The sequence below is a fragment of the Camarhynchus parvulus genome, chromosome 1 (genome assembly GCF_901933205.1).
Source record: "Camarhynchus parvulus chromosome 1, STF_HiC, whole genome shotgun sequence".
Classification (NCBI taxonomy): Eukaryota; Metazoa; Chordata; class Aves; order Passeriformes; family Thraupidae; genus Camarhynchus; species Camarhynchus parvulus.
The window spans coordinates 110,850,559-110,869,257 of NC_044571.1; the positions used below are offsets into that span (position 1 = coordinate 110,850,559).

At 45.7% G+C, this 18,699-nt stretch overlaps 1 protein-coding gene across 5 annotated transcripts in view; it reads right to left on the minus strand.

Annotated features, from left to right (window-relative positions):
• The window catches only part of ILDR2 (immunoglobulin like domain containing receptor 2), a 38,943-nt gene extending 31,787 nt beyond the window's left edge, over window positions 1-7,156 (minus strand). For all 5 annotated transcript variants that reach the window (XM_030958537.1, XM_030958528.1, XM_030958518.1 and 2 more), the window contains exon 1: window positions 7,037-7,156. In XM_030958537.1, coding sequence (XP_030814397.1) covers window positions 7,037-7,082 — 46 coding nt within the window. In that variant the 5' untranslated portion in view covers window positions 7,083-7,156. The remainder of the gene's footprint in view (window positions 1-7,036) is intronic.
• Window positions 7,157-18,699: the final 11,543 nt, after the last annotated feature.

Here is an 18,699-nt window from a genome sequence, read left to right on the forward strand (position 1 = left end):
AGAAGAGAGGAAATGGAGTCAGCAAAAATAACCCACCCACTCCAGAAAGCAAAGATGAAAAGGAGATGGAAATTGGCAAAAGAAAGTGAAATGACAGGAGATATCTTTAGAATGGGGAGGGGGGGAAGGCACAGACTAAAGCACTGGAGCTTGAAGCAGACAGAGAGCAATAAATGCATCAACTGTATAACAGCAGGCATGAAGAGACAAGGTCAAGCTGGAGACAGCTGCAGACCTGAAAAGCAAGAGTGAGCAGAGACTGCATGATCAGGATTCAGAACCAAAGGGAAGTGAAGAGGCTGATAAAACAGTGAATATTAAATTCAACAAGTTATCACCGTCTGCAGTGATACACTGTCTGCAGTGAACTGTAGAGCACAATGAAGTCTATAAATCCCAGCTGGAAATGGAAAAACACAGCATGGAGAGAACCTAGGGGAAAGCTAATTTCAGAGAGGCAAGGTGGTCACTGATACTAATAGAGCTACTAATCTAGACAGGGTTTGACCTTGGGGACTACTATGTGAAGGCTGGAGGAGCACAAGGGTGCTCTGGCATTTGCACAGAAATGCTATGTTATGCATATAATGAATGCAGGACACCGTGCACGTTGTGCTTGGGCCATGTGGAAGTCGCACAGGAGGTTATCAGTTTTGCCAGAAGTGCCTGGACCCAAATCCAAACACTGATGTGGCTGCTCTCCAGAGTACCACCAAGCACAGCTGAGGTCTCCCACAGGACAGGCAGGGAATGAGGCAGCTCCCGCACTTTCCTGAGACACAGGCAGAGAGATTATTCAGGAAGTGGCAGCTGGGACACCTCTGCCAGGCTTCCTTTACCCAGGGACCATGTGGCGCTAAGGGAATGCCACCATTTGCCTCTCAAGGTGAACCAAGTGGTGATGCCTAATCCTCTCCAGAGATTCACACCTTCTGAGTTGCATCTGAGTGCAAGAAACATGAAGAACACCTTGAAAACCCAATGGGTCCATGTCAGACCAGTGTCTGGCAGCTCCATGACCCCTCACAGTGTGAGGCCAAAGCCAGCATGTGGCATGAGCTGATCAAGTGACTCATCACGTTACCTCAGCTTCTGGGATAAAACAGTGACACACTGAATATTTAAATCTTTCCCTTGTGAACCAAGTACGCTGCTTGGAAAACACAGTGCTCTCAGCTACCCATGCACCACAGCCCTCCTTCCCTGTTAATGAGATTAATGAGTTTGGCAAGCCAGGGACTGCTTTAATAAATGATTAGCTGAGCTTTAGCAAATTCTCATCTGACTAACTTTCCCCATCCTACCCCCATGTGAATGTCTACATCAAGAAAAGAAAAGCAGCTTTTGGGAAAATACAGGAGTTGTTCTTCTACAAAAAAAGCATTTTGGAGATGTGCAGAAAATTATCTGGCACGTTCTATATCCTATCCCAAGCTCTTTATTAACTTAAGTATTATTTTCGGATTCCTTCCAGGAATAGCATTTAAGAGCAACAGAGTGTCTCAGATTGGGAGACTGGAGCAGAGGAAACTTTAGATCTATTTAAGTTAAATTATATATAATTATATATGGCTGAATTGGGAAATTATACACCTGTTATTTCCTCTGCCAAAAAAGAATTACTGGAATTGATTCATGCAGTATGTCACTGCTGTAAGAGTGTCCACCAAAAAGGCCACCAGGATGTCTGACTGCCTGAAGACGAGATGGTGGCTTTACACTGATCAGTTATGTCCGGGCACAGGATTTACAGGACTTCCTCACCTCCAAGAAGAAACTGCTGACCTCAAAATGTAGTGTAGCCAAGACAAGAAAAGCCTCAGATGTATCAGAGGGCAGAACTCCGAGTTGTTAATAGAGCAGAGAAAAAAAAAGAGTGAAATACGTGAAAAATTATGAGAAGCTTAGTGACAGCACCATGGTAGCTCTGCCGAGTTTAATACAACTAGGACTAAAAAGAAACTGAATCGTGTTGTGCTATGTTTTGACTGATGCAGACAGAGCAAAATTAGCCTTTACTTCAAAGTCATGATGGAAATGCAATTCCTGCACTCTAGAGAAGGAACCTGTTCATTGTGAATTTCACAATGTTTCAAGTTCAACAAGAATAAAATCTAGCTCCTGGGAAACTCATGACTACATGACTATTCTGCTTTCTTCCCTTCTTGCTCTCCTAAACCCAAAGAAGAAGGTCTGAAAAATATTAACCAATTGCATCTTATAAACACAGTTATCCTTTCTCTTAGAAAATAAAAAGAAACCATGATTTTGTGTGTCTGTACAAATATATATACACACACAGACTCCCGGAGAAAGAGCTTAAAAATAATCACACTTCCGAAATATAATTGTATGGGGTTTGTCTGTTTCAATTGGCAATGTGCATTTGTCTCCTTGCTCTGATTCCTTTCCTGAACTATCCTCAGATTATGCATTCAAACTATGCAATCAACACTACACACAAGCTACCACTAATACATTTCACTGGTGATTAAAGAAAATTCCAGGAAGCGATTACAGAGGGGATATTTGTAAGGGCGGGTTTGAGCCTGGTGTGCCTGATCTTCCTAAGCCCCTTCCCTGAGCAAGAGAGAAGGCAATTGAGAGGTGATAACTGAGGCTTTTGCTTTGCCACTGACATCCAGAGAAGCCTATGCCTCCCTGAGATGAGATGAAATGAATCCCAGGAAGATTTAACTTCACTACACAGCCTCTAGGAATAGAATCACAGAATGGTTTGGGTTGGAGGAGACCTTAAATATCATGTGGTTAGAATAAAATTGATCTGAAGCACCAAACCCTGGAAGGAATGGCAAGGCCAAATTCTGTAGTTCGGTGGAACATGTCTCAGGCTGCATCCTTCTGGAGCACATAAGACTGGAGTCCAAGAGAAGGAAGGCAGCACAGATTATCCTTCAGGTCACATGGGTCTCCCTATCTGTTCATGCATCTCATCTCTTTCTTTGCAATTATTTGGCTCATGCTACTTCTTGCCTGAGGTAGTACAGCTGATTCTGCGAAACTGCAAAAATTGCATCCCCCATTTTCATGTACCTTTATTGACAGGGGTGGCAGTTGTGAACACAGGAGAATGGAAATCACTGGGTCCTGAACCAGGCACCTCAGAAACCTACTCCTAGATTTTACCTCAGGGCTTTGGCAGAAAAGCATCCATTCCCTGGTAAGAGACAGTGCCCTTAGGGTAGCTTATACCCCTTCCCAAATAAAATTAACTGTTGGGCAAAAGTTTCGTTGGTTTTGGTACCTTGGATGCTCTGCATCATTTCAAAGTGCTCTCTCCCCCACTACTGAATACTGACACACCATTTATACTTTCATATGTGCATCAGGCTTGAATCAGGAAGAGCAAGATCTGGGCTTTGAGACCAGAAAGTCAGAAATTATAAAGAGATGTGTAAACAGATGAATGGAGAGCCAGTGGGATCACTGAGATTGTATTGTACAGGTTCTTGCCTACCCATGTTGGACTAAATCCAATCCATGCAATTTATCAGCAAAAGCCATCACCATCAGACTGTGTCCAGTGCTTATGGGAAATTAATTGGATGTCTTGGTCTGGTTCCTATAGACTTGTGTTCTTAGCAACGTGACCACTGATTGTCAACTTTTTTTGGAAGCAAGAAACCAATGCCTGAACAAGTCAGCTGCAGCTGAGGTGAAAGCATGGTTCTGTCTTCACACATCCACAAAAGTCACCCTGGATGCTCTCAGGTGAATTATCCCAGCTCTGGACACCAGATCAAACTCACCCTGTCTTACTGCTGTCTGAAACCTGTTACAGTTGTCAGATGCCTCCTGATCTAGACTTGGTTCAGCATCCCAGAAATCATTCCCAGGAATCTCACTCATCAGAAGCCTGAGAGCAAAGCAAAGCAATGTGAAGAATCCCTCCAGGCCTTGTAACACCAAGGCATAATACCTGTCCTTGGGGGGGCATTGGCATATACAAAGCTGCCAGTCTCATTCAAGGTGACCTCACAGGAATACAAAGCAAGAAAAACATGAGATTTCTTCCCAGTTATGCTACACTTGCTATGCTCTGTGAAGCCAGGCAAGGGAAGTCAGATGAACACTTTAAATTAAGACCAGTAAAAGAGTCCAATCACTTCCCTGCCTTCCCAAGAAGCGTGATCAGCTGGTCACAGAAACAGCAAAGACACAACTGTGCTCCAGCATGCCCCCTCTGCCTGCCCCCCTGAACTGTGGCTGGGAAAGAACAGGTACAGCAACAGTACACAGGGACTGAGTGCTAGATTACTGGTGGAAAAGCACTTATCAGAGAGAAAAGATCTCATTTTAACATGGACAGTCTTCTAATTGTAATTTTTCCAAGCTTGGTCCAAGTTGTGAGGCAGGAAAAATTTGATCTGCTTGTTCTGTACTAAAACTGAAGTTCAGTCGCCAGCACAGCACTATGCTCTTGTTTCAAATGCATTAGAAATTACAGCATTAATAAGAAAATGGTAAACACAAGGGGAGGATTCATTCCAGAATCAAGCTGCACTTGGTAATTTACAAGAACAGGCTTTACAGAGGGACTGAGGATACTTGGCAAATTGTGTCTCCTTTTTATAGAATGAGAGCACAGTTCCACACATATCTTAACCCGTGTGACCTCACAGGAAGGAATAAAGAACGACCTGCTCTTCATCCATTTGCTGTTGTTATTAAAACACTCGCTTCAGGCACGTGGGAGAGCAGGACAGGAAGGGGAGAAGCCAAACCAAATCCATTGTGCCTCACACAGGATTTTTTGAAATTGCCCTAAGAACTCACAATGCGCAAAACCAAACAAAAGATAAATGCAAGAGCCAAAAATTAAAGACAAACAAAGGACAGAGAGGAATTGCTGCTGGGAGGAAAGGGACTGAAAGTGCTGATTAGAAATTTCTCAGCCCACCTCGAGGAGGGAGGAGGGGAGGGAAGGGAACGAGAGCCTTCTCTTTCGTGCTCCCTTTTGTCTCCCTGCTTCTTCCCCATCCTGCACTCTGTCCCCTGGCCCCTCCACCTCCCAACCCCCACTCCTCTTCCCCAGAGTGCAGTGTACTACTCTGGCTGGATTAGGGCTCCTTACCTTGATGCAGACCTTTCATTCCTTTGCACAGCCACTGGGGAGAGGAAAATCTCGAATCCATGTTTGCTAGCTAGCCCCCTCCTCCTTTTCTGTGCAAACACACACACACACAGTCACACACCTTTGCTTATTTGCTCTCTGTCGGCTGTGAAAAAGGACATCAGCACCTGATTTATGGCTGGGCAGCAGCGGCGGGAGGCTGGAGGGGAGCAGGAGAGCACGGAGTGCCTCCATCCGTGAGCACACAGCTATGGATAACCTGTTGCCTGCCGGAAGCCTGTGCCTGCCAGCTCTTCACAGCACCATCTGCACGCAGCCCTGTCTCGAAACCACAGGGCTAGAGGAAACTGGAAGGTCTTCCCACTGCAGCGGTACCTCTCTCTCTCTCTCTGCATTGACCCTGCATGCTCCAAACACTGCTCGCTGCCAGGAATCATGAACTGCCCTCAGTGGAAGGAGAAAAGTGTCAACAGCCCGGTCTTTTAGCTTGATAAAAAAAGTCCTGATTAGCCTGACACGTCCAGATAAAGAAGCTCTTTAGAAAGAGGGAGGAATGTAATGTCATGGGTCCTTGGATGCTATTTATCAGCACACCACTATGGCTAGTAGGAAAGGAGGGGCAGCTGTGGGTGCGCTGCCACTCCGGACCAACTCATTGAAGTGGGATACATTTGGAAGCAGCCAAATGGCAGGCAAGGAGGAAGGGAGAGAAGGGAGGGAGAATGAGCTGGAAGCTGCTGAAGCCCCAGATGAGGCCGTGAAACCCTGGAAGGGAGCAGTAGGCAGGCACCGGTGTTGAGGATGACTCAGAGTGAAAATGCAAGGAAAGGGGTGGGTGGGTGGTGGGAGAGAGGTGTTATGACTAAAAGCCGAATTTACTGCTTGTGAATCCTAAATCTGAATAGGAAGAGGGAAGAGGCTGAGGTCTTTTTTGTGGGATACATAGGTGACAGTGGGAAATATATGCCACTTAACCCAAGTGTGTCTGTTTTTCTTCTTTGAGCCTGTAACCAGCCTGCCTGGCTAAGTCATCCTACTGCAGCTTTTCCTATAGCCTGCTGCTCCTGCCTGTGCCTGGCTGCTGCACCGGCTCACCGGACGCAGATCTTGCTCCTGACCTGACACGGCTTTCTCTTTCTCCCCGGCTCCCGGCTGCCCCGCCGCTCTCACCGTGCTGTAACCCCTTCCCTCCTCTCCTTGCCCAGCTCTCAGACCCAGCCCCTTTCCAGCTTGTCCCCCCTGCCCTCTCCCCATCACCGAGCTCTCTCTGCTCGCCTCTCCGGCTCCCTCCCCCTGCCCTAGGGAGGACTTGCCCGACCTTTTCGGGAGGCGAGCGGTGGGCGGCGAGCTGGGCTGGGGGGCAACTGGGCTGACAAAGGCCTGGGTGAAGCTGCACCGTCACGGGGAAGGCCCTCCTGGAATTCTGCCCCTCTGGAAGCAGAGGCAGGGCAGCCCCCTCCTCTCACACCTCTGTTGAGACCGCATGTGCGGTCAGGACGCGGGGTGAAGGAAAAGTTCCTACAATTGTTCCCGGCACGGCACGGGGGGAGCCGGGGGTTCGTCGCCATCCCTCTCTCCAAGGACACTCCGACACCCCCGGGCCGGCCGCCCCTTCCCCGGGACGGGCGCGCTCTCTCCAAGCGCCGCCGGGGCCGCGGAGGGAAGGGAAGGGAAGGGAAAGGAAGAGCCGGGGGCCGCCCGGAGCTGCCCCGGCCGGCCGGGAGGCACCGGCTGCCCTCCGCTCCCAGCCCTCTCCGCCAAGTCCCCGCAAACTGCACCGCGGGACACCCCCGAGCAGCTCCCGGCCCCACGCCGGCTCCCTCCGGAGCATCTCCCCAAAACCTCCCCCAATCTTCGCCCTCAGGAAAGCCGCGGAGCCCGGCGGGCTGGGCACGGCGCGGGGACGTCGGGGCCACCCCGTGCCTCTGCCCGCGGCCCTACCTGCGATCCACAGGAGGACGATCCATCCCAGGACGTGCCCGTCCATCTTCCCAGCGGTGCAGGCGGCGGCGGGAGAGGCGCGGGGGCGGCCCCGCTCGGGCAGCCGCCTCCCCGCAGAGCCGGCCGGGCTGGCGGGGCGGGCGCGCCGTGCGGCTCCGCTCGGCTCCGCTCCTCCCCCGGGCCGGCTCCCCGAGGCCGCCCCCGCCGCTGTCCGGAGAGGGGAGGGGGACGCGGCTTCCCGAAACTGCCTCGCTTCCCGCCCTCCCTCCGGCAAAGGCGCGTTTCGGTTGCCTGGTGCCGCTCCTCAGCCTACGGGCACCCCGGCACGTCCCCCTGCAAGTGCTGCAGCCCCCCGGCATCCCCTCTGATCAGCGGGGTTCGTACAACTTCGCCAGTGAGCGCTCGAACATGTCCCCCCCCCCGATCGTCTGTCCTCCCCAAAATTAAGCATAATTAAGCATAATTTTGGGAAATGAGCGTAGACGGTTCCTGTTCTGAATTTCCCTGGGGTTTCCCCTTCCAGCATGGGCACGGCAGCTAATTATTGTAATTTTAGATAAAGGAGTATCATTTTAGATGAGGAGGTGTTCTGTCTGTTAACAATGGGCAGCCGAGTTGCGGGGTGTTAAGTTTTCCTGGTAACATGATACTGAAAGGTGATGATAATTTTTTTGTTTGGTTGGTTTGTTCTGGTTGTTTTTTTTTTTTTTTTTTTTGTGAGAAAGGGGTCACATACAGCCTCAAATGACATTTTAGAATATGGATGTTGCTTAGAAATTAAATGGTTCTGGCCGCAGCAAACCCACGTGGATACACATTAACTGTACTTAAAACTTTTAAAGTTTCTGTGAAAACTTAATAAGTCAGTGGAATTATTCATGGGCCTAAATAGCTGGCTAAAATAGCATCATGCTTTCTTTTGTGGCTCAGCACCGGCGAGAAGCACAGAGTGCAAAATGGCACTCCCTATTCACAGCATCCAGCACGGCTTCCTTTCGAGTGTTGTTCATCCTCAGGCACTTTTCTTACGGGGTTTGGCTGGTGTTTGTAACCAAAGCTGGGATGCTGCAGGCATCAGTGATCCACATGAGAGATGGGACTAGCCTCCAACTTTGTCTCGTCTGGAATCTGCCAAAAAACCAGAAACTATTTTGATTTTTCTGAAGCAAAGCGCTTGGTGTGTCCTGCTGCTAAAGGCAGGGTGCTCAGGGATGCCTGCAGTAAATCTGCACAAGCTGTTTACATTCTAGCAGGTGTTCTCCGGTTGCTTGTAGATTTCTCATCATTTCACCTTTCAAACTGAACTTCTCTACAGGCAAGATAAGCTTTTCTTTAAAAGTGCAAATAAAAAAAAGATCAATAATTTCTGAAGGAAAAACCAAACCAGCATGTTTGCTGTGATAAAAAATGTGTTGAAACATCTTTGGTTGTTTTCAGACAGGTGTAGTCCCTCTGTTAGTACAGTTTAAATGGAATTAAACAAGGAGACAATCCTTAGGCAGTTGATCTGGTTTTAAGCGTTTTGTTTGGAGCTATTCAATGTTATTTAAAAATATTTTTCGCATGGAAGTTTATTTTTATTCAGCATTGCTTTAAAAAAATACACACCCACCCCAATCAGTGTCCTGATGTTCCTCTGACCCGATACATTATGAATTTAACTGTTTTACAGTATTAGCTAAAAGTTACTATTAAGAAGTCCCTGTTACACTAAATGATGTATATATGTGCAGCAGTGCTGTTCTCCTTCAGCACACTGATCTGACACCCCACTGCCTTCCTGCACACTTGCAGTGGAAGACAAAGTAGAAACTCTTATTAGGGGCACAAATTCAGCCTCCAGCAACGAGTGGTTGCAGAAAATTCAGATGGAACTTTGCATCAGCACAGGGCCTGCCTCACCACTGTTACCTATCTGTAGGATATAATCCATGGAAGTTTGTATGGGTTGAAGTAAGACTCCTAAAAGGTAAACTCAAAGCTATTTTTCTCTCCTTCCCCTGACCGTTTTTCCTGATAACCCTCAAAATTTTAAGTGAAATCCCGGTTCCTTGCCTTTCTGTAACTTAGCTGGCCAGGATTCTGATCCAGAGTTTCCTGAGACAATGCTGATGTTGATATTATCTCATCTGTTTAACACTGGGAGCAGTACAATCCCTTATGCGTCACTATTGTTAGCTACCAGTGGGGTTTTTTGTTGTTTTTTTTAAATCTGCTCCAGCTTTTGCAAATAAATTTGGCATGCATCACTTTTGCTAAACTTTTGACTCACGACAAAGGAAGGAAAGATTTTCAATAGAAGGAAGCACCATTGTTTCGCATGTAACGTTGGATTTATATCTGCTTTGAAATTCTCATAAACTTACTGTAGGGTCCTTTCTCACTTAATGTGAGCTGTCATTTGTATATATCCACCTAAGATGGATGCCCAGGCCCTAAATTGATGTTCCAGATCTTTGTAGACCTTTGATCTCCTGATTGCAACATCCGAGCTGGCTTAATAGTTAATGTTGGGATGTTGCCTTTCCTTTTAGCCCAAGACAGAAAGCTGCATGACTGCAGTTCGCCCCACTTCACCTTCAGACGGTGGGGAAATTCCTATGCAATTAGCCAGATGGCTTCAAGCCACAGCCCAGCAGGGATTCTCTGTCCTCCAAAAACAACACACTGGACTTAAACCTTCATCTCCCTCAGTCACTTGACAACCGGATGAGCAAATTCCCGGTGTTTGCCCTGCGTAATTTAGTCCCAGGCAGAATCGGAGGAATACCACGCTGCAACATCGCTTGATTTCACTGCTGATCCCGCGACTCCACCTGAGGGAGTTCTCTAAGCCGTGGGATCATGAACAAATTCAGCCGAACAATGGGGAAACAAACAAACTAATTTTTACTCATGCTGTAGCAGCTGCTGGCTCTTTTCTCGCCTTGCCAAGTACTTCATTCCTCCCTCCCTCGTCTCATCTTCCAGTAGCAATCTTTTGTGGTCGCTTCCTCTGCTGATAAGCAGAGTCAGCTTTTTAAGTTACCGCCACGTGGAACGACTTACACCAGCACCTCAGTCAGCATGACCCATCTCGGCAACATCCCTGCATGATGATTTTCATGCCGTTCAGCCCCCTGGATTTCCCTTGTAGAAATTTCCATAGAAACAGTGATTTCAATAGCTTTTCTGGGATGCTATGCTAGACTCAGCCATTAGGCACTGCTCTCTTGATTTAGAACTGAGATCAGCACGTCGCAGAACTTACTGGGTGACACACCATCAGTTCAGAGCGTTTAGTGAGTCTCTTCAGATAGCTACTAAGTCAAACTTTTCCTCATTTAATGTGTTACACTGGAATCTCTTATTAATCCTTGCTAGCTTCACAGCAAGACATTGTGGAAATATATTCACTCTCTGTGTTGTTTTTTTTCCAAGCTGCCTGGTTACATGTGATAGCACAATAATACAGAGCTTTAACGTCCCATTAACATCAGGAGTGAGTGATATGTATATATAAACTGCTGTTGTTTTTTAATCATGATGTTTGTACCAAGAAATGCTTAGAATATTTAATGGAAAAATTTGGCTTTCTCACTACAATGAACCTTCAGATGTGTAACATAAATTCAGCATTAGGAAGAACCCAAGAGAACAGCATTCTCCTATAGTATTTACTCCTCTGTATAAATTTACTATGCTGCTCCTGACTCTTTTTAGACACTAAAAATCACAGCATGCCTTTGCTACACTTACAGAGTGAACCTGAAATTTTCATTTAAAACACTAATGGCATGTCAGCAATAATGTTTTGTGAAGTTATCTCATAGGTAAAGGATCACAAGTGAATCATCCCAGCCTGCCATCTTTTGTGTGTCATTATAGGCAAAAATACACAATGGGACAAACTCTGCTTGCATATCTACAGATAACCTAGGAGGTAACAAGCTGCTAAATCCTCTACGGTTTTGGCTGTAGAAGAACTGTGGGCAGCACAAATACCTCCAAGGACTTTGGGTTCACAACCTGGACTTTTGTGATTGTCCAATCCAGCTTTCCTAATAAAATAGGCCACCATTGCTTTGCCACACTACATCGATTAGTTTGAACTACAGCCTGTATGTTACAAAAATGAATCACAGATTACTTTGGGTGGCAAGGGACCTCACCCTGCCCCTAATTTAATCTAACTTCACTTTCTAGTACTGCCAAGTCAGAGGGCAAGGCATCCTTAAGGCACTTCTGAAGAGGTAATGGCAGGCTGTGATCAAAGCACCCTTAACATGCTCTCTGGAAGTTCAACAGACTGTTAGTTTGTTTTATTATTGAGCTAACACCAGAACTGGAGAGAGCATCCCAGGCCCAGTTACTAAAAGCACGAAAGCAGAAGTATTACAGCAGCATCATCCCTGCTTAATATTTGTTTATCCTTCCAGGGATGATGCTGTTAGTCCTTTTGATGTAGCATCACTTAGAGAGCTCCTCTTTGGTCAATATCCCACTCTATCTCCTACCTTATTAAGTATTCCTTCAATCTTTGTATTTTTTGCAAGTAACTGTGATGACTACATGTTTTTGTTGAAAGCTACCAACAAGTATTTAGTAGTATGCAACCAAAAAACAACCTAAGAAAAATCTTAATAAGAAATGTGATTACAATTCCTCATTTAAAATTACATTTTGAGACACCTTAACCTAATGCTTTAGCCAGGGACTGGATGGTCTTTGTATCATAAATCTGAATCCTTAACTCAGTGTTGTGTGGTCGAGTCACATGCTTCTCGTGTCTGAATGCATTACGTTTAGTAACCACACTTAATATCTTTTTGATGCAATTACAAACCAACGTGACAGAATGTATTTGCTGCAAACCCATGTTGATTGGCATTAATTACATTACTTTTCCTTAATTCATTATTGAAGCAAATCCTGTATCAGTGATTCTATTCTTTTGCCTGGGATCTCTGTCAGTCTAACAGGTCTGTAATTACTCAGGTCATCCTACTTAGAGCCAGATCCAAAACAAGACTTTGGAAAATTTTTGGTACCTAACATTTAGAAGTCAAATCTAAAAAAAACCTCATTCAGCAGCAGATTGAGACTGAAAGCACACATGTCCTGTCAAAGTTGCCTAAAGGCTTACAGTTTTCCTTCTCTGCATACCCAGACAGTCCTGAGCACAGAGATGTCTAACAAACACCCAAGGCAAGGCTTTCACACATTTGGGGTGTCACAGCCAGGTCCTTGATTCCTACCTAAAAACCTGGTCTGATCTGATGTTAAGGATTTCCCAGACTTTGTCCAGGGTACATGGAACAATGTGGTGGTTTCACTGGAGCCCTGGCATTAAGGGTGTTTGAAACTGACGGCACAGAGGGGATGCAGCTGTAGCAAACCTGGGCTGCTGGTTGCCGTGTACCAGGTTTAGTGCTCCTGGTCAGCAGGGTTACAGCACTTGCCCAGCAGGTCCTGTGCATCCCACAATTCCATGACTGCAACCCCCAACACAAACACTACCATTTCTGGAGAGAAGACAGAAGCATTCCAGCTCTCATTTGAGATCCCTGAGAAACCTGGAAGAAAGGTGCTGATACCACCCATGAGGCCTGGTCCAGGACATTCTCAACAGGTCCAACACTCAGCAAAACCCTGCATGGGAACAGGACAAGGGGAGTTGTTGAAAAAAGGCCTCCTGACTCCTAGGTGTACCAAATTACATCCTTGATCACATGGGTGAGGTGTAAGGCACTCTGCAGTCTTCCAGTCATGGCGCTGTTCAAAAAGAAACCCAGGATTCACTAAGACAAAAGGTCAGAAAAGAAAGCTGGCAGCTGTAGCTGACTGGTTAAATCATTCACCTGGGGAAAGGAGGCCTGCAGGCTCTCATCCCCGAGATGTTTATGCATTACATGTGAAACAATAGTAATTACTGGTCTATACTTTGTATCACTCTCCAGAGAATTTGTATGTTTTTAAATCTCCATAACCAGGCTGAGAAAGAAATCAGCCGTGAGATTATGTGACAAAAGCTTGTCTCCAAAGCACACAAAGGAGTGCAGAGGGACAATGGCACTTCAATGGTTGGCAGCCCAGCTAACAGCCTGCCCTGGCTCGTCCCACACCCACCACAAAAGCTCATCAGTGGCCCATTTTCACAAGTCCAAAGAAGCACAGGAACACAATGGCAGATGGGAACGCTCAGATAGGAACTCAGAATAAAGGAAAACCATTCCAGGCTCTTCATAGGGCTGTCCCAGGAAAGTATCGGCTCCAGGAGAGGCTCCAGGATACAGACTGGAGCCAGTCACGATGAGCCAACACCACAGCAACTTTAGGACTGAGGGGACTGTATCCTACAGATTTAGGACTCATTAGGGGATGCAAGGGAAGAGTGTCGCTCTAGGACATGAAATAAAACGACGCAGACACTGGACTCTCCAAGGTAAAAAAAGAGGGAAAGTTTAATTCTGACTCCAACATTTACAGATTTCCAAAAGTGACAGTGGATTGGAGGATGACAGTGCCACCTCTCCAATGACACTGGACAAACTAACAGTCCATCAAATTTCTCCTCCTCCATAAAAGAATGCCAAACAATAAGTTATTTACAGAAAGTGTGTGAGAAAGTTTGTTACAAGAATGTAAACATCAGAAGGCTTAGAAGAACTTAAAAAAACGGCAACAGAAGAGCATCTCAGGATTGCATAGCACTCCTCGTGGGATGCTTACAGAAAGAATCAAAGGCAAAGAAAGGGAGAGATCTAGGTGATTTAGGAAGGAATAGGTAAGATAAATAGATGGATAAGGGGATAGAAAGAACCAGTTGGTGTGAAAAGTTTTCTGGGTGATGCGCTTATCCATCATGCATGCTGTGTTCCTTTCTTCTTATTAAAGTCCTTTAATAAGTCCTTTATAACTTCTTTTCTGAGTGAGCAACTCTCTTTTTGGGGTGTGTCCATCTGTATGGGGGTCTGGTGCCAGCCTCTAGCCATGCCATGGGTGGGAGAGTCCACCTGCCTGGGTGGCAGTGACTGGACAGACAGGAGTAAGCTGACTTAAATGCCAGCACCTGGCGTGGGACTGCAGGTAGATGGGGCCCCTACGTGTCCCTGGGGCCAGGAGCTGGAATGAGTGACTGTCTGGGTGCCACCAGCTGGGCCTGGACTGCAGGGAGTGACCAGGGTTACTGTCCCCTAGAGCAGGCCAGCAGCCCTCATGTCAGTGGCGCCAGGAGGGAGGGACTGTGACAGTGTTAGTTACAATCCAGCTGGACTTCTTTTTGGGAAGGTGGTGTGCCCTGAGAGCCAGGGAGGGGGAGAGGATGGCTCATCCCTACTGGGAAAACCACAGCAGGAGCTGGGTTAGGCTGGGAATACATACTTGACCTCCCTTCACTTGGATCTGGGAGTGTGGAGTTGCATCAGCCTCGCCTCTCCTGGGCGGATGGATCTGGCCTGATTCCTCCAACATAAACACCAAATATTTCCCTTTGTGGGGGAGTGCTCTAGTCCCAGACCAGCAGGTAAGTGGGGAACAGCAGATATAGTCACTGCCATGCTTTGTAGAATAACTTCCCTCACTCTTTCTGACAAAAAAAAAACCTTCAAGGAAAGATTATAGCCTTGAATCCTGAATGAATGATAATACACTACTGGCAGAAAAGTTCCAGATAGTTTTTCTGTCCATATAGTACCAGGGTACATAGTCCCTATTTTGAGATGCTGGCAAACTCCATGCAGTGATGGAAAAGCAAAGGCTGGCAGAGGAATTCTCTGGACCATTTATACTGATTTTGTAAATTCTGGAGCTGTGTTTCCAAAGCCAGGTACAGAGGACTTTAAGTGTTGGCATATCAATTAACTAAATTAAGTGCTTAAAAGAAACAACAAAACAAAAAAAAATCCAAGTAATATATAAATACTGGCACAAGACTTGTTGTTATCTGCTGGAAGGGCTCCAGTGGTACAAATGTTATTTTCAAATCAGTGTAAATGGTCCAGAGAAGTCCTTTGCCTGCTAAGTTAAACAGCAGGCAAATGAAGATTTAAAACATGAGCTCTTCAGAGGCACTGGGCTCTCCTCAGGGCCCTGGGGAAGAATACTGATGGTATGATGCTCTGAAGATGATCTGTTCCCTATTTTTTTTTTAATCTGACCCCCACCCCACAGAGGAAACTCCTTTCTTTCTCTACTGCTTATGAATTTTATTTTCCAACCACACCTCTAGCCCTAGGAGAGCTATCACTGGAGCCTTGTGTTTTTCAAACAGTTGATGCACACATTATCTGAATTTCTTTGAAAGGAAGGGCTGCTGAAGGGTGGGTCCCAAAGCTGCACATGAGAGAAAAGAATATGATGTGAAGAAAAATAAAACACAAGTGCACAGATGCACTCCTAGCAACATCTCTTACAGTAATATAACAGTAAACACTTGCCTTTCTGCCTGAAAGAACTAGGCTCTGTGCAGATGTTTATATTTACAAGATACAAGTCATTTCTTGCAGTCTTTTCTCAGAGACTTAGCATTAATGTATCTGGCACTAGACTGGAATATAAATAATTTTCCACAGCAGTAAAAGTGACTTTAAAAATGCTTACCTTGAGGTTACATCATGATTTTCTACATTTTTAACAGAGTGATTGACTCCTCCTGTAAGTTTAACTGCAAATTTCCTAAGTGGCACACAAACCAAACTGTTTCTCAAGATTTGAGCAAGACAGAACTGCCTCCAGAATGAGCCAGCATTTTTTAACCCTCAGAGAAACCAGCCACCAGGGAGACGCAAGAGCAATCTGGTCTGATCTTACCTGACAGCAGTTCCAGCACTGACAAACATAATCAGCTAAGTCAAAGGTTTAAACCTGAACCTCCTTTGGAGCTGAGCAGACTTACCCAAAGATGAAAAAAGTGGCTAGATTGAGGAAAAGAGGCAGATTTTTCCAGTGATTTGGAAATGCATAGATGTGCTTCATTGCTGGTTTTATCCTCATGTCTAAGTTTATAGCAAATTCAAGAGGATTCTGGGATGGAGAATTGCAAAGAATCTTCCATGTCAGTGCTGCACCATTTATTTTCATGGAGACTGGATGATTCCACTAAGATGGCTGCATGAGAAGCAGATAGATGCTGAAGGAGATTCCCAAAAAGACAGGGGAACAGCAAGGAATATGGGAGACATCACATGCCCTGGCCAAGGAAAACCAGGCCAGAAGTTAATCAGGGCCCATGCCAATATTGCCACTCCAATAACCCTTCTCATGTCAAATGTAGGGTCCTCTGGTCCAGGCAACCAGATTTCTGCAAACTGATTAAACTTCATTTCAAAGCCAATTGTGATTATTGACCTGCTGTGATTATTGCCCTGCTAGCTTCTCTTTACTTATTTAATTTTTTTTTACTATGGTCAGTGAAGATCATTTGATTTTTGAGAGATCAATAGAAAGCTTAAGGCAGGAAGCAACTGTCTGCCACTTATCAAGATGATGCAGATCAGATTATTTCCAGCTGTTATTTCATCTGAACTGTGGTTCCCTATGCAATTTTAGTGAAGGAAGTGTCAGTCTTGTCAATGAGATAGATGAAGGGAAAAAACCCCAACAACCACAAAAAGCAACCCAAAACCACAAAAAGAGAGTCTGAACAACAACCTCAGTTTTGTGTAACATGAGCTCCCAAATAATTTTTAATAAATGAGTTTGCCCTTCCAAGTGCACACATGCCCACTCACCTCCTCCACTTTCCTGCCATATATCTCAGAACTAAACCCAGGGCTCTCCCCTGAAGTTGGTCTCTGCTTCCCCCCTTCTCCCTCCTGAACCTGGTGCAAACTCATGTTCCCATAGGGTATTTCTCATCCTTCAGCACCCAAAGAACATTAAAAAAAAATTAAGAAGAGCAGCCACGCCGCACTCTCATCAGAACCTGCTGTGAGGTTGTTGTCCACAAAGTTCAGATTCATCTACGTGGTGTGCAACAAGCCAATAATTATACACTTGAGAGATACATTGATTATTTACTTATTTTGGATTTGCACAAGCCTGGGTGCCTGGTGGTATTTCACAAATCAAGCACAGCCCACTGGGCTTTCCATGCCATTACTTACACACGAAAATGTTGTGTTAGTAACCTCCCAAGTATGATTGATAATAATTACCATACAATTATACAGTCCCAGCAGACTCCTATGCATGCTCAGGGGAAGAATCTTCACCTAGACAGGGATCTTTTTGACCTGGAGGGGTGATTTTTAATATTGCAATGAAGGTAGTTCACCTATATCCAGGTATGTTTAAGAGGCATCTGGATCTGACACTGGATGATGTGGTTCTGTGGTTTAGGGGTTACAGTGATAGTGCTGAGTTAGATTGGTTCATCTTAAAGGTCTCTCCCAACCCTGATTTTAGGATTCTACAGGATGCATGGGCTTTAAGCCTTTTGCCAAGTTGACAATATATACATCAACACCTTGATTTACTTCATCCATAGAGCTTGTTTTCTACAGAATGTCCTTGACTAAGGGGTGCAAACCGCTTACCTGGTTCTACTGACATACAGCATCTCGTTTTATTTTCTGAAAGACAGGAAACCTAGGTTGGATATTAGAAAGGAATTCCCTACTGTGAGGATGGTGAGGCACAGGAATAGGTTGCCCAGGGAAGTTGCCCATCCCTGGAAAGTGCTCAAGGCCAGGCTGGACGGAGATCTGAGCAACCTGCTCTGGGAGAAAGTATCCCTGGAACTACATCATCTCTAAGGCCACTCCAACCCCTTCATATTCCATGGTTCTGTTCATATTCCATGGTTCTGTTCATATTCCATGGTTCTGTTCACATTCCATGGTTCCTTGGGGCTTGCTGGCCACTACCTGTCCGACTAATAACACTCCTTTATCGGTGGCGTGAAAAGCGCCAATCACTTGTTTTTAAAATTTTAGAAGTTTAATAGTAATAAAATGGTTATAAAAATAGCAGTATAATTAGAGTAATAAAAATTTGGACAATTTGAATTAGGACCATATGAGACAATAGACACAAAGAGCTACAGATGGTCCAGGTACCTTTTTCTGGGCAGCATAAGCCCAAAAAAGGATGCAGTAACAGAGGATTAACCATTAGAAACAATAACCTGTTGCATATTCATACACCTCATACATGATGCATAAATTCCATTCAAACATAGGATTCTGTCTGGTCAGTGTCAACTTCTTCCTCTTAATCCTAATGGTGCTGTCCTGCCTGAGCGAGGTGGGAGAAGTCTGTTTCTCCTGATAATGGGGGCAATAAAATCTCTTTCTCTGAATGATTGAGGTGTCCTGTGGCCACTGTCTCGCTGCGAGTCCTTTCTTTAGGAAAAAAAAGTATCCTACATAGGACGGTTTCTATTTTAACATTTTGTTATAACCTGTAACTGTATTTAACGCACTTCTTAAGAGAATTAATACAGCATCACTTTCTAACACAACACATATAATATTCATTTTAACATTTGCCAAAAGCCAAATCATAAAATACGCATTTTTCACACTGGTGAGGAGCAGGCGAAGCTCAAACAGGGCAGCACGGCCCAAGCCCGGCGGGGCGGTGAAGGCGCTGCCACGGCCGCCCCGTCATGGCCGCCCCGGCCCGGCCCGCGGACCGCGCGGGCGCCGCCCCGCCCGCCCCTCATGAGGTGCCGCGCCGCT